Source organism: Nelumbo nucifera, chromosome 8, assembly GCF_055504915.1.
Source record: "Nelumbo nucifera cultivar China Antique chromosome 8, China Antique-T2T, whole genome shotgun sequence".
NCBI lineage: Eukaryota > Viridiplantae > Streptophyta > Magnoliopsida > Proteales > Nelumbonaceae > Nelumbo > Nelumbo nucifera.
In genome coordinates this window covers 25,841,803-25,855,893 of record NC_142656.1, presented here as the reverse complement: position 1 = coordinate 25,855,893, position 14,091 = coordinate 25,841,803, and the positions used below count along the sequence as shown (strand labels likewise).

The following is a 14,091-nucleotide window of genomic DNA, read 5'->3' as shown; positions in this document are numbered from 1 at the left end:
CTTGGAAATATTTATGATTACCAATAGTGCTTGGAGAAAACTGTACCTGTACAGTTTTTGTATGAAGGTGCTAAGAAGGTTTCTCTTTGTGTGGTTGACCTAGGGCACATGACAAGAAGAAAAGTTCAGATGGAATGCCTAAGAAACAGATAAGAATCTTCTGATTAGTGCCAGTAAGAGGTACTATGTATGGAGAAAAGAAAAGACAATAACAAGTTACCAGAAAATGCATTATAGCTTTTGGCACAAAATCTTGAATCTTCTTCCTGACAATATCATAGTAAGATCTCAAAAGCAATTTAATCACTATTATTTCCAATTCCTGTTGCTCCGTATGAACTCCTGAAAGTCTTAAGAGGGCTGGGGGCTGAAACAACATAAGCAAGTAGAAAATTTAGTGTTTCACAACAAAGAAAATATATCAACTCAGACATGAACTAAGCAATACCTATGAATTAAGCCATTACCTCTCTCAATTGGACTGTTGTAGGTAAATGCACAACATCATGCATGGGTTCACCAAAGGATTTACTAGATGAGCTACCTCCAGAGGATATACGGGACTCACTACCACCGAATAATGATGAAATGCCCGAAGTCCTTCCAGTTGAATTACCTTCAAATAGCAGCTAGTGAGATTCCAAGCTCCAAATACTTGCATTTTCAACTTCCTGTCAGATTTTTTTTTTCAAGTTGCTTTCCATAATAGAAGTTCCTTGCACAGAAGCATAGAATGTAAGAAACAACATTGTATTCATGTGCCACACATTTGGTGCAGCATCATCAGAGAGAATTCAAGATCACCAAAAAGTTCTTCCTCAGATAAGGGTTTGGACCTCAAAAGGCTCCTTAAAATTCAACAACCTATTTCAAATGTGTCCACAACATCCACCCATGACCTATCTTTCAAAGTCAAAGTTGTAATGATATTTCATTTTTCTACGACTGTATGAGAAGTTTGGCTTTGGTTATCCTTTAATCCATTTTATATGCTACTTATATCTTTATATAACCATTCATTCCTTGACCTCTTTACAATGTTGTCTGGACACCCTGTCTTTGGAGGGTTCTTGCAATCAATGTGTGTTCATGAGTTGACTTGTTTCCGCTTCTCCAAAAAAATGTGTTGGGCTCAGCTAAGTGCAAATCAGGTGGATTTACCAATCAGCTAAGTGCAAATCAGGTGGATTTACCAAAATGTCTGCAGTATTAACTCTTCAAAATTATGAATCCTCAGTTTAAATGCCTGTGTAATAGTAGAGTTGGACAAGGTATGCCCTCAATATACAAGTTGCATGACCTTTAAAGAAAAATTAGAGTTTACATTATGTAATTACTTGTGTTGTGGGTAAGCATTCTGTGATATATCATGGGCTATATTTTATGATGATGCTAGGCTACTAGTTCAGCACTGTTAGAAATATAGGCAGCAGGAGATACCTGTCATTAGTTTTCTTAATCAAGGGCACTCTTGTAATTCTGGTCTTTATTATATAACAAACAATTTGGGCGTCAGTTGATTGAAGAGAGAACTCTCCTGTTTTTCTGGTCAACCCACTTGATTTATTGGTTCACCTGAAATCATACCAGGTTACTTTCATGGTATCAGAGCATATTTGATACCTGGTTCAATCTTAGGTATTTCCTCTACTCTGCACCTAGAGTTCTCAGCCTCTACACATGGGAGAAAAATTTTCTGGGTTGCTGTGACTGATCAGACCAGTGCTTAGAGGCTTCTATGCCTCAGTTTGCAGCAGATGGTGAGATTCAAGTGGTGCTTTAGGCCCCCTCTACTTGGCAGTTCAAAGAGGGAGAAGTTAATATGTCAAGTGAGAATTTCTTAGGTTATTGGTGATGGGATTGAGTGTTCAGGCTGGATTCAGAATTCTGGGTTGGGAAGCTTAATTGATTTTCTTGAGATCGGCAACCCTTGAATGAGAAGTTGTATGTTTCAAGTGACTGGTGGTGCTATGAATCTAGAAAACTAGCAACAAATGATGAGTGATCGATAACAAGTGGTGATTCGGTTTTTGTATGTTTCCTGAATTGTGAGAGGTGGACAGCACTAGATAGTTGGTGGCAAAGCTATTGTGAAGCTGTGGTGTTTGCAGAAAGTCCTAGCAGTGTTTGCGCTATGAAATATGCTGTTTTTATGTTACAGTGATGAGCTTATAGTAACCTGTGTGTGGTTACAGTTTTGATTTTTGCCTACAAGGTATTTGTTCAGTGTTAGGATGGTCAGCAAGTTGCAATCATTTGATTGGCTGATTGGTTCTTGAGATCAACAATCAGATTCATTGAGTTTCTTTGGACCAGCCATTCTTGAATGATATGATCTCTGTTTTGTGCATTCATATGGAGTTTGGGAGGTAGATTGCTGAAATATCATAAGTGTGTTTGGTATTGTGAGAAGAAAACCAGTCTGTGAGAGTGTGCAACGACTAGAAAATTTGTTTCTTATGGCTCTTTCTAGTAGCGAGAACAAATCTAGGTTGCTAATAAACCCAGATTTTGTGGCTGTTGCTAGAGGAGGTTGTGCTGGTAGAGGAATATGTGGAAGAGGCTCTGATCATGGTGGTGGGAGAGATGAAGTGCTAGGGATGGTAGCAGAAGTGGTGGTGGCCATGGGCAGGTGTGTGAATGCAACCAATGTGGCCATGAAGGACATATTGTTAGTTTCTGTCATGACTTGTATGGCCACCAACCACTTGGGATAATCAGGTTGCAGTTGGTGTTGCAGTTGGTAATTATCACATGTGAGGAGTATGAAAAGCTTCGTCTTTCTTCTTCTTCTTCCAGTACTACTTGCCACCCTTGCTAAGTCTGGTATAGATGGTCTAGTTTCTTTTTCTAAATCTACACCTTGGATAATAGAATCTGGAGCTTCAAACCATATGATTGGATCTTCAGATTTATTTATGTCCTTGTCTCCTTCTCATACGCCATAGAATGTCACCTTGGCTGATGGTACTACTTTATCACTGGTACTGGTAATGTGTCTCTTGATTCTAATGTCACTTTTATCTTCCATGTTATATGTACCCAAATTCCCCTTTAGTTTTTTCCCTGCGAGTAAACTGACTAAATCTCTTAATTGATTGGTCACCTTTTATCCTTCTTATTGTGTCTTTCACAGGGTTTAAAATGTCAGTGTCAGTGGAAATGTAAATCATCCAAATATAGGAAACATGTTAGTGTTGAAAATATTTTAAAAATTACAGACAATGGTGGAAACATTGTGAAATATGCAAAACTATAGAATTGAATTTTACAAAATGATAAAAGAAGCGTAGACACACCTTTTTAAATTATTATATTGTTCTAAATCATTAAACGAAGCTCAGAAACTAAGATTGTAGACAAAATAATATGTTGTGAAGTTGTCCTATAAGCGTCAAGAGTCAAAACTGCATGATAGAATGAGTTCAAGAAAAGCTTAAACTCATTGAAAATGCAAATGATTCTAAGATCTACCAAATAATCTTGTAAGTGTGGTGGTGAGGCAATGTGGGATGGTCTCCTTGAAAGACGAAGATGGGATTGGTCTTGAGTTAAGGTTGTAGGTAGGCTTAGTCTTCTGGGGAAGAGGAGGTCAAAGGATTTCGGTCGATGATTCTCAGAATTCTGTGTCTTGCGGTTTGTCTCCTCTCCCTTTTATAGAGAGGATCCCAAGGCTGTAAAGAGAAGAGTCCAAAAGAAGACATTTCCTATTAGGAAAGGGGATGTTTGTCCTTATGTTGGCTATCAAGGGAGCACCATTGGGGTTTTGCCACGTGTCCAGCGAGATCCTCCAGAAATAAATTTTCCTTTTTCCTGAGGATTCTTGCATAGTACGTGTTGGTTACATCCCTTTATGGGTTCTCTCTTAAAAGGCTTTCCTGTTTCTCCATACCCTCCACCGTAGACATCATTTATAAGAACCACCATCTGGATTGCCCTTACCATCCAAGCATCCAGGACCCACCTAAGTAGCAAGAGGAATTACCCTCACCCATAAGAGATCGCCACATTTTCTACCTTGGTAGAGGAATCTCTTAACATCTCTACTAACAGCATCATCCTCCTTCCAACCCCATAGGCCCAAAGTGAAGGGTGGCACCAGTTTCTTCCTTGCACAAAATTCATCTACTGCACATTTGAAATCCTCTTTCCATCAGAATCTTGATGATAGTGGAAGAAGCATGTTCAAGAATGATACCATGTTCAAAATACATGATGAAAAGTATTGAGTTCTTTTATTTATAAATAACACAAAATAAATTTCTTTTACATATATATGTATAAATATACTTATATGTATATAAACATAATTTTACATGTACGGTAAATTAGTTTTTTCTAAAATTAAAACATATAAAACAATATATCTCTAATCAATTGGTTCTTGTACTACATTTCTTTGACTGTATTTTTATTCTTGGAGTCAAACTATACATGATTTTTTTTTCCAATATCCCAAATGGTTGTCTATCCCTTCTATTTTTCACTTTGGTGCATATCATTCCCAAGAATTTACAAGGATGTGGACTGCCATTCTTTGTTTTTATTTTTCTTCTTTTTAGAGTGGTCAAATTTATTGAAGAATTCAAAGATCATAATCTGGATGATTCTGATAAAAGCTAGGAAAAGGTTACTTGTTAATTGTTATATATGTAAACTTTCTTGTAAGGCAACTTCTTACCTATTAAGTTCTCATAAAATTTCATCTGTGTGAAGCATCCAGATAAAAGTACTTAGTCAAAAAGCAAAAAAGAAAAAAAAATCATGATTTGATCAGTTAATATTAAGAAACATTAAGTTTCCTGGGAGGAAGAAGTATGAATTGAACGCTAATTGGTAATAGTATGCTTACCAGATGATGGAGGTTTGTCATTATTTAATTGAGGCCGACTTCCCTGTAATAAGCCAACAATCAAGTAGTTAAAAGAAACTTCCATTAACTTTTAAGGAAGATGCAAGGACAAAAGTAGTTGAATTTTTCAAAATCTCAGAAAAAAGGCATTTCGAACACATGTTTAATTAGCAATCTTCGTTCCTAATTAATAACAAGGAACAAAGATGAAATGGGATCATTAACATACCATTAACAATTAACATCCTAAAATTTTAACTGAATATTTTGTCTATAGAATTGATTTCGACTTGATCTTGATTTGTATTGACTAGTGTGTGTTCTTGATTTTAGAAGCAAATAGAGAGGCATGAAAGAGGAAGAAAAAGAATTTGAGAGGAGAAAAGAAGATGACCTCACATCATCATTTCTTTAAGCATATGAAGAGAATGACATGGAAAATTATAATAATGCCTTTATGTGATTATGTATAATCAGATCTATAGTAAAAACATGGATTATTTCCAATATCTCAACAGCCCCCGTCAAGTTGGAGGATGAATATTTCCCATGAACATTCTCCAGCTGAGTTTTGCTCATAGCCATGGTCAACGCATCAGTCAACAGTTCACCTGTCTCCACAAAGGATAGATAAATTTCTTTGGGAGTTTCGCATGAACATTCTAGCTATATATTGATGTCAACTTTCTTATCACAATATAAGTTCATTCCACCCATTACAAGATGACTAAGTTCAAACAAAATGGTTTTCAACCACAATAGTCTAATGCACCAAGGCTCTATCTGAGATTTTCAACTTGATCTTGATACCATAGACTGCTGCTTATTTCTCCGAGTAACTAGATTGCCACCAACAATGGGTGGACTTCCTATTTAAAACAAATTTAGCCTAGTCAGCATCAATATAAATCCCCATTTTCATTTGACCATTATTATACAAACAGGAGCCCCTTTCTCTGTGACCCTTTTAAGTAGCCAAGTATATGATTTAAAGCATTGAGATGACTAACACAAGGAGATTGTATGAATTGGCTAATGACTCTAGTAGCATGTTCAATGTTAAGTTTGGTGATAGACGAGTAAATAAATTTACACACTAGTCTCTAAAACATCCCTACAACTTCAATCTTGTCACCACTAATATCATCAGGTTCCAAACTAGGCTCCATTGAAGTAAAAAATAGCTTGGAAACTAAGGCCTCGTTTGGTATCGTTCCTCAAGAATTTTCCTGCATTCCTCGTGTTTTTCTGAAATGGAAATATGTTAGGATGGATAAAATAGCAAGAAATGTTCTGTTCTGGGAACGAAACAAGCATCCGAGAACATGTTTTTAAGAAATGATGATATCTTCATTTCAAAAAAGCTTCCAAAGAACTGTGTGTTCAACATCGTTATTTTAAATTTACAAACACATATGCCTTGTTTTCACATGGGAAAAGGGGAAACATGGTAATTTTGCAACATAAAGACGTCGGACACCTCTTCCATTGCCGCACTATCACTCCCTTTCATCGTCTTCTTCATTTCTTCTGTAAATCATTCTGAAAACCCCAACTCCATATCATCTTGTGCACATGAGGAGCTCAGGAAGAATGATTTTCCAATCAGGCTGCTGCCAATAAATGTCTTATCTTGACGGTGTGGCCGGCTAGGGATAAGAGGAAGAGAAGAGAAGAGAAGAGAAGAAGAAGAGAAGAGAAGAAAGGAGAGAAGAGAGAAGGTTTTGCAATGTAATAGTACTGGTGGCGCCAGTCTTTATTTTACTATATATAGGGCGACAAAAATAACAAGGGAAAAGACCCTCGTGCCCCTGAGTACAGTAACAGACATAACAGAAATAAAAAACGAAATAGAAAAACACTTTAATTAGCCAAACAGGCCCTAACATCTGCAACTAAGTTATTTTAACATTATTCTAACACTCCCCCTCAAGTTGGAGCATAGATGTCAATCATGCCCAACTTGTCACACAAATCTTTGTGCCGCACATGATGAAGACCTTTGGTGAAGATATCTGCAAGTTGCTCTTCTGAGCTGACATATGGTGTATACACTTCTCCACTTTCAAGTTTCTCTCTGATAAAATGCTTGTCCACTTCAATGTGTTTTGTCCTGTCATGCAGAACTGGATTAGCAGCAATATTGATGGCAGCTTTATTGTCACAGTAGAGTGACGTAGGATTGCTTACTGCGAAACCTAGTTCACCTAACAGATTTCTTATCCACATGATTTCCGAAACCCCATGAGCCATCGCTCTATACTCTGCTTCAGCACTGGATCTAGCCACCACACTTTGTTTTTTGCTTCTCCATGTGACAAGGTTTCCTCCTACAAAGGCACAATACCCACTGGTAGACTTTCAGTCATTGACTGCTCCTGCCCAATCTGCATCAATATATACTTCCACTTTTAAGTGATTGTGTTTCTGGAACAACAAACCAGCTCTAGGAAACTTCTTGAGATATCTCAAGATCCTCTCTGCAGCCTCAAAGTGAGTTGTCCTCGGGCTGTGCATGAATTGACTAAGGACACCCACTGCATAGGCAATATCAAGCCTGGTCATAGACAAATACAAAAGTCTCCCCACGAGTCTCTGGAACATCTTTACATCTTTCAAAAACTCTCCCTGACTGTCTCCTAGATGGTGATTAGGTTCAATAGGTGAATTAGATGGTTTTACCCCCAACTTGCCTGTATCTTCTAGTAGATCTAGTACATACTTCCGTTGGGAAATAAAGATGCCCTTGTGAGAGCGGGCAACTTCAATTCCAAGAAAGTATCATAAGGGGCTTAGATCCTTCACCTCAAATTTAGTGGCTAAGGATTCTTTGTCTCTGGATTTCAGCCTCCCAATCTCCTGTGATCACTATGTCATCCACATACACAATAAGAGCTGCAATTTTACCTTCACCTCTTTTCACAAACAGGGTATGATCTGACTGGCATTGTTTGAATCCCATCTATTGGACTGCTAAATGAAACTTACTAAACTAAGCCTGAGGTGATTGTTTCAACTCATATAGGGATTTTTTTAACCTGCACACCTTTTGTTCACTGCCTTTGGCACAGAACCCTGGGGGTTGGATCATGTACACTTCCTCTTCCAAGTCACCATTCAAGAAGGCATTCTTGATGTCCAATTGGTGAAGATCCCAGTCAAGATTTGCTGCCAAGGAAAGGAGAATCCGGATAGAGTTCATCTTCGCTACTGGAGCAAAAGTCTCTACATAGTCCACTCCATATACCTGTGTGAAGCCTCTTGCTACCAGTCTAGCCTTGTACCTTTCAACAGTTCCATCAGCTTTGTGTTTCACTGTGAATACCCACTTGCACCCCACTGGTTCCTTCCCTTCAGGAAGATCTACCAACTCTCAAGTACCATTTTTGTGTAAAGAATCAATTTCTTCCTGCATTGCATCTGTCCATTCAGGTTTTGACAAAGCTTCTGCCACAGTCTTAGGAATGGGGACACTATCCACAGAAGAGAGAAAGGCACGGTACGAAGGTGAAACATGCTTATAGGACACAAAATTAGAGATAGGATGATTAGTGGTACAAGATCTAACACCATTTCTCTTAGCAATAGGAATATTAAGATCATTGGTGATAGGGGAATCAACATTTAAAGGAGCAATGGGAGCAAGTGTACTTGGCTGATGAGATGGATCTGCCTCGGGTGAATCCGATGATGTTGGTTGCATAGTGTCCGACTCCATGACTCTTGAACTCTGCTGGCTCTTATGGCGACGATGAAAAACTCAGAACGGAGGAGGATCGGGTAAAGGAGGTAGTTGAATCTGAGTTGTCGCCTGTTTCTCCTCAACCCTACTCTCCCCCTGAGGAGAAACCGAGAAGAGCGGTTGACTCTCAAAGAATGAGACAACAATGGAAATATAGTACTTGCGGGCAATGGGATCATAGCAACGATACCCCTTTTGAGATGAAGGGTAACCAAGAAAAACACAAAGAATAGCCCGAGGGTCAAGTTTACCACGAGTAGGTGACAGGTTGTGGACAAAACAACAACACCCAAAAACACGCATCGGAATGGTGGACAGCGGGGCTGTAGGGAACAAGAGCTGATGTGGGGCCTTATACTCTAGTAACCGAGAGGGCATGCGATTGATGATATATGTCGCACACAATACTGCATCCATCCAGAACTGTTTTGGCACATTCATATGAATCAACAAGCCACGAGCAACTTCGAGAAGGTGACGGTTTTTTCGTTCAGCCACACCATTTTGTTGGGGTGTCCTGGCACAAGAGCTTCGCTGAAGTGACCCACTCGAAGCAAAGAACTTCGTGAGATCACTATGGAAATATTCCTTTGCATTGTCCGACTGGAAGATATGAATTTCCGTTTGGAACTGAGTGAACACCATGCATTGAAAATCTTTCACAATTTGTGGCACTTCATCTTGAGATCACATAGGGTAAACCCAAGTGTATCGAGAATAATCATCAATCAAAGTAACAAAATACTTATAGCCAGCTGCAGTAGGTAGAGTAACAGGGCCCCAAACATCAGAATAAACAATATGAAATGGAAATTCAGATCTTTTATTTCGTAAAGGTAAAGAACTTCTACAATGCTTACTCAACTGACAAGTTTGACACTGTAACTGACTCACTGACAAGGACTCAAACAACTTTGGGAACATAACTTTTAACGACGCAAAAGAAAGATGACCTAAATGACTATGCCATAAATAGGCCTGACTCTCACTTGACGAACTTGTGGACTCGGTCGCCACTAGACCAGCATTATTCTCCAACACGTAGAAACCATCCACCATGCTTCCTCTACCAATCGTCTTCCCCGAGTTCAAATCCTGAAACACACATGAAGACGGAAAAAAAGTGACTGAGCAGTTCAAAGAGTGAGTAAGACACACACATGAAGACGGAAAAAAAGTGACTGAGCAGTTCAAAGAGTGAGTAAGACTACTAATGGACAGCAAATTAATAGGTAATTTCGGAACGTGCAGGACATTAGGAAGAGTAAGGCCAAGTGGGAGAGGTATGGTGCCTCGGCCAGCTATGGTAGAAAAAGGACCATCAGTCAGTCTTACCTTATCTCTCCTAGAGAGAAGGTTATATGTTTGAAACGAATTTGACTTACCGGTCATGTGATTTGAGGCTCCAGAGTCAATAATCCAAGGAGAATCAGTAGTATGAGATGACACATGGAAGGCTGTGGCATTACCTGATGTAGACGCAAATGAGGTAGAAGGAGTAGGCCCAGAATCCACCTGACGAAGAGTCCTACCATACAATTCCAAATGTTCACGGAAGGAGTTGATAATATCTTCCTTAGGGTCGGAACCGGGGTGTCTCTCCTGAGTTACGGAAGGACTAGTCTCTATCGATGCCATATTAGCTGAGTTATACCTTTTCTGATTCTGCTGGCCTGGTTTCTTGCCCTGATCCGGTGCTGACTTCTTACCCAAATCCTGTGCCCATTTAGGTTTTCCATGGAGATCCCAGCATGTATCTTTCGTGTGTCGTGTCTTTTGGCAGTGAGTGCACCAAAGCTTGCTTTTATCTTCTGATTTTTTCTGAGTGTCACCCCTTTTAAAGCTACCTCCGACATTTGTATCTGAATTTCCCCGGACAGCTAGGGCAACTGACTCCCCTTCTACACCATTCATCACACTTCTTCTGCTTTCTTCTGACTGCACAGTAGAAAACCTTATGTGCTGATTTCGGCCAAGCTTCTTGTGAAAGGAAGAGTAGAAAGTTGGGGATTTCAGCAAGAGACAAAGGAAAGGGAAGAAAAGAGAAGAAGGTCGACTAGGATAGATTGACTTAACCCTAGCCGCCAACCCCTCATTCTATACTTAAGTATGAGATATTACAAAGATGCCCCAAGTAGGGCGGCAACTCAACCTAAGTAATTACAACTCTTGAAAAAATAAAGACTAATGGGCCCAAGGCCCAACAACATCTTAATTTAAAAGGAAATAAACTAAACACAAGTCGGCCCACTCAACACCCCCCCTCAAGTTGGGAGTAGATGTCATACATCCCCAACTTGTGTAGATCATGCTCCAGCTTATTCTTTGCAACGCCTTTTGTGAGGACATCAGCAAGCTGCAGATCAGAAGAAATGTATGGAAGACAAACTTCTCCAGAAATTACCCTCTCTCTGATAAAATGTCTATCTACTTCAATGTGCTTAGTTCGGTCATGCTGGACTGGATTATGAGCAATATTAATTGCTGCTTGGTTATCGCAGTATAGCATCATAGGTTCTTCTGCCTGAACACCGATTTCTTCCAATAGAGAATGGATCCAGAGAAGTTCTGAAACTCCATGTGCCATGGCCCTATATTCGGCTTCTGCACTTGATCTTGCCACAACTGTTTGTTTTTTACTCTTCCATGAGACTAGGTTGCTCCCAACTAGGGTGCACACTCCTGAAGTTGATCTTCTGTCATCGAGGCATCCTGCCCAGTCCACATCTGTATAGGTCTCTAGCTTGAGCTGTCCATGATCAGTAAACAATATGCCTCTGCCTGGATGTCCCTTCAAATAAGCAAGGATCCTGTCAACTGCCTTCCAGTGCTGGTCTCGTGGAGCATGCATGTATTGGCTCACTACACTTACTGCATAGGAGATGTCCGGTCTTGTCATGCACAAGTAAAGTAGCCGACCCACAAGTCTTTGGTACCTCCCAAGGTCCTTTACTAGTTCACCTTCTGATGCACTGATTCTGTGGTTCTGATCAATGGGGGTGCTAGCTGCCTTTGTTCCAAGTTTCCCTGTTTCTTGGAGAAGGTCCAAGACATACTTCCTTTGAGAGATAAAAATTCCATGTTTCGATCTTGCAACTTCAATGCCTAAGAAGTATCTCAGTTCTCCAAGGTCCTTAATCTCAAATTCCTTATGCAGGTTCCTCTTCAGACTATCAATCTCACTCAGATCATTCCCAGTGACAACAATATCATCCACATAAACAATTAGGATTGACACCAAGGATCTCCTGCGCTTCACAAACAAGGTGTGATCAGATTGAGTTTGAGTGTAGCCAAAAACGATCAGGGCCTTTTTGAATCTGTCGAACCATGCTCTAGGGGATTGTTTCAAGCCATATAGTGACTTCTTCAGCTTGCATACCTTTCCCTCTTTAGCATTATCATAAAAACCAGCTGGAAGATCCATATACACCTCTTCTTGCAGATCCCCATTTAGGAAAGCATTCTTTACATCCAGTTGAAACAAGGGCCAAGAGTATGAGGCAGCAAGAGAAAGGAGTATCTGAACAGAGGTCATCTTTGCAACTAGTGCAAAAGTCTCTAGATAATCAATGCCATAGGTCTGTGTGTATCCTTTTGCAACAAGTCTTGCCTTGTACCTCTCTATGCTTCCATCTGCCTCATACTTTACTGTGTAAACCCATCTGCATCCAACTGTCTCCTTGCCTTTTGGTAGGTCCACAATCTCCCATGTCTGATTCTTAATCAAAGCCTCCATCTCTTCTTGCATAGCTGCCTTCCACTCAGGTTTGGAGAGAGCCTCACTAACACCATTGGGTATAGACACGGAATCAAGAGAAGAGAGAAAAGCACGGTAGGAAGGAGAAAGTCCACTGTAGGATAAGTATTGTGATATGCAATGAGCAGTGCACTTCCTCTTCCCTTTTCTAAGAGCAATAGGGAGATCAAGGTTATTTGTAACAGTGTTAGTGGGTCAAATGGGAACTGAAATAGTAGAGGGATCAAGAGGAATACCTGGATCTGTATCAGCCGAATTTGGAGTCTCCAAGAGATCGACAGGAAGTGGTGTGAGTTCTGCTGTAGTGGAATCAACCTCCTTATGAAGTCTCTGCCGTGAGTAATACTCTGAGACGGAACGCAAAGGGGGGGGGCAAGGTAGGTGACATCGAATGGTTGTCAAGCACAGTAGTAGGCACAGGAACTGGAACTGGGAGAGGGATAGGCTGCTGACTTACTTCCCCAAAACACTTCCCCTGAGAAGGATTCCTTGAGAAGAAGTATGTAGATTCGAAAAAAGTGATGTCCATAGTAACAAACCGGTTCCCAGAGACTGGATCATAGCAGCGGTACCCTTTCTGATTCTCTGCATATCCAAGGAAGACACATTTCTTTGCCTTGGGATCAAGCTTCGAACGGTAAGGACCAAGAATATGCGCAAAGCAGACACACCCAAACACCTTTAGAGGAATATGAAACATCTCCCCCTGAGGAAAAAGAAGGCTGAATGGAGTGCTGAATCCAAGTATACGAGAAGGCATCCTGTTAATCAGATATACTGCGTAAGAACAGCATCACCCCAAAAACGAATCGGAACTGTCGCTGTGATCATCATGCTTCTTGCCGTCTCAACAATGTGTCTGTTCTTTCTCTTTGCAACACCATTCTGCTGTGGACTGTAGGAACAACTACTCTGATGGACAACGCCATACTCCAACAGATATGAGGCAAGATGTCTCTCAAAATATTCCTTAGCATTGTCAGATTTGAACATCTTGATTCTAGTTCCAAACTGTGTTAATACCATCTGATGGAATTGTCTCACCAAGGATGGTACCTCATCACGTGATTTCATCAAGTAAATCCAGGAATATCGAGAGAAATCATCCACAAACAGGAGAAAATAGCGATAGCCGCCCATAGAGGGAACATGATAAGGGCGCCACACATCCGAATGAATAACATCAAAAAGAGAAGAACATCTTTTATTACTTGGTTTAAAAGAGTGTCTACAATGCTTTCCAAGTTCACAACCTTCACACTTCAACCTTGACAGACTCACAGACTCAAACAGTTTTGGAAACAAAGAACTTAAAGAAGAAAAAGACAAATGGCCCAGACGATTATGCCAAAGTATAATCTGATCCACAAGTTTTGACTCACTGCCCTTGCAAACATGATGACTTTGGTGAATTGGAAGAGTATCTAGGAGGTAGATTCCATTCACTTCACAATCACTCCCAATCGTCCTCTTTGAATCCAGATCCTGCAAAATACAATGTCCAGGAGAAAAAATTACTGAGCAGTTCAGATTCTTAGTCAAACTACTAACAGATAACAAGTTGGTGCTCAATCTAGGAACATGGAGGACAGAGGGTAAACAAATGGAATCATTAATCTTGACAGATCCCTTCCCAGCAATAGGAACATGGGATCCATCAGCTGTGGAGACCCTATCTCTGCCAGAACTGAGCTGGTAAGAGGAGAAAATGGTGGAGCAATGGGTCATGTGCTTTGA

At 40.2% G+C, this 14,091-nt stretch overlaps 1 protein-coding gene across 6 annotated transcripts in view; it reads right to left on the bottom strand.

Annotated features, from left to right (window-relative positions):
- Nucleotides 1–14,091, bottom strand: part of LOC104605409 (dynamin-related protein 3A-like) — a 64,594-nt gene that overhangs the window by 3,752 nt on the left and 46,751 nt on the right. For 3 of the 6 annotated variants that reach the window (XM_088892859.1, XM_088892860.1, XM_088892861.1), the window contains 5 exons: nucleotides 4,853–4,895; nucleotides 4,018–4,128; nucleotides 468–616; nucleotides 221–367; nucleotides 47–99 (listed from right to left, as the gene is read on the bottom strand). In XM_088892859.1, the coding sequence (XP_088748985.1) occupies nucleotides 47–99; nucleotides 221–367; nucleotides 468–616; nucleotides 4,018–4,128; nucleotides 4,853–4,895 (503 nt within the window). The remainder of the gene's footprint in view (nucleotides 1–46; nucleotides 100–220; nucleotides 368–467; nucleotides 617–4,017; nucleotides 4,129–4,852; nucleotides 4,896–14,091) is intronic. The other 3 variants (XM_010270162.3, XM_010270164.3, XM_010270165.3) reach the window with 1 other exon arrangement.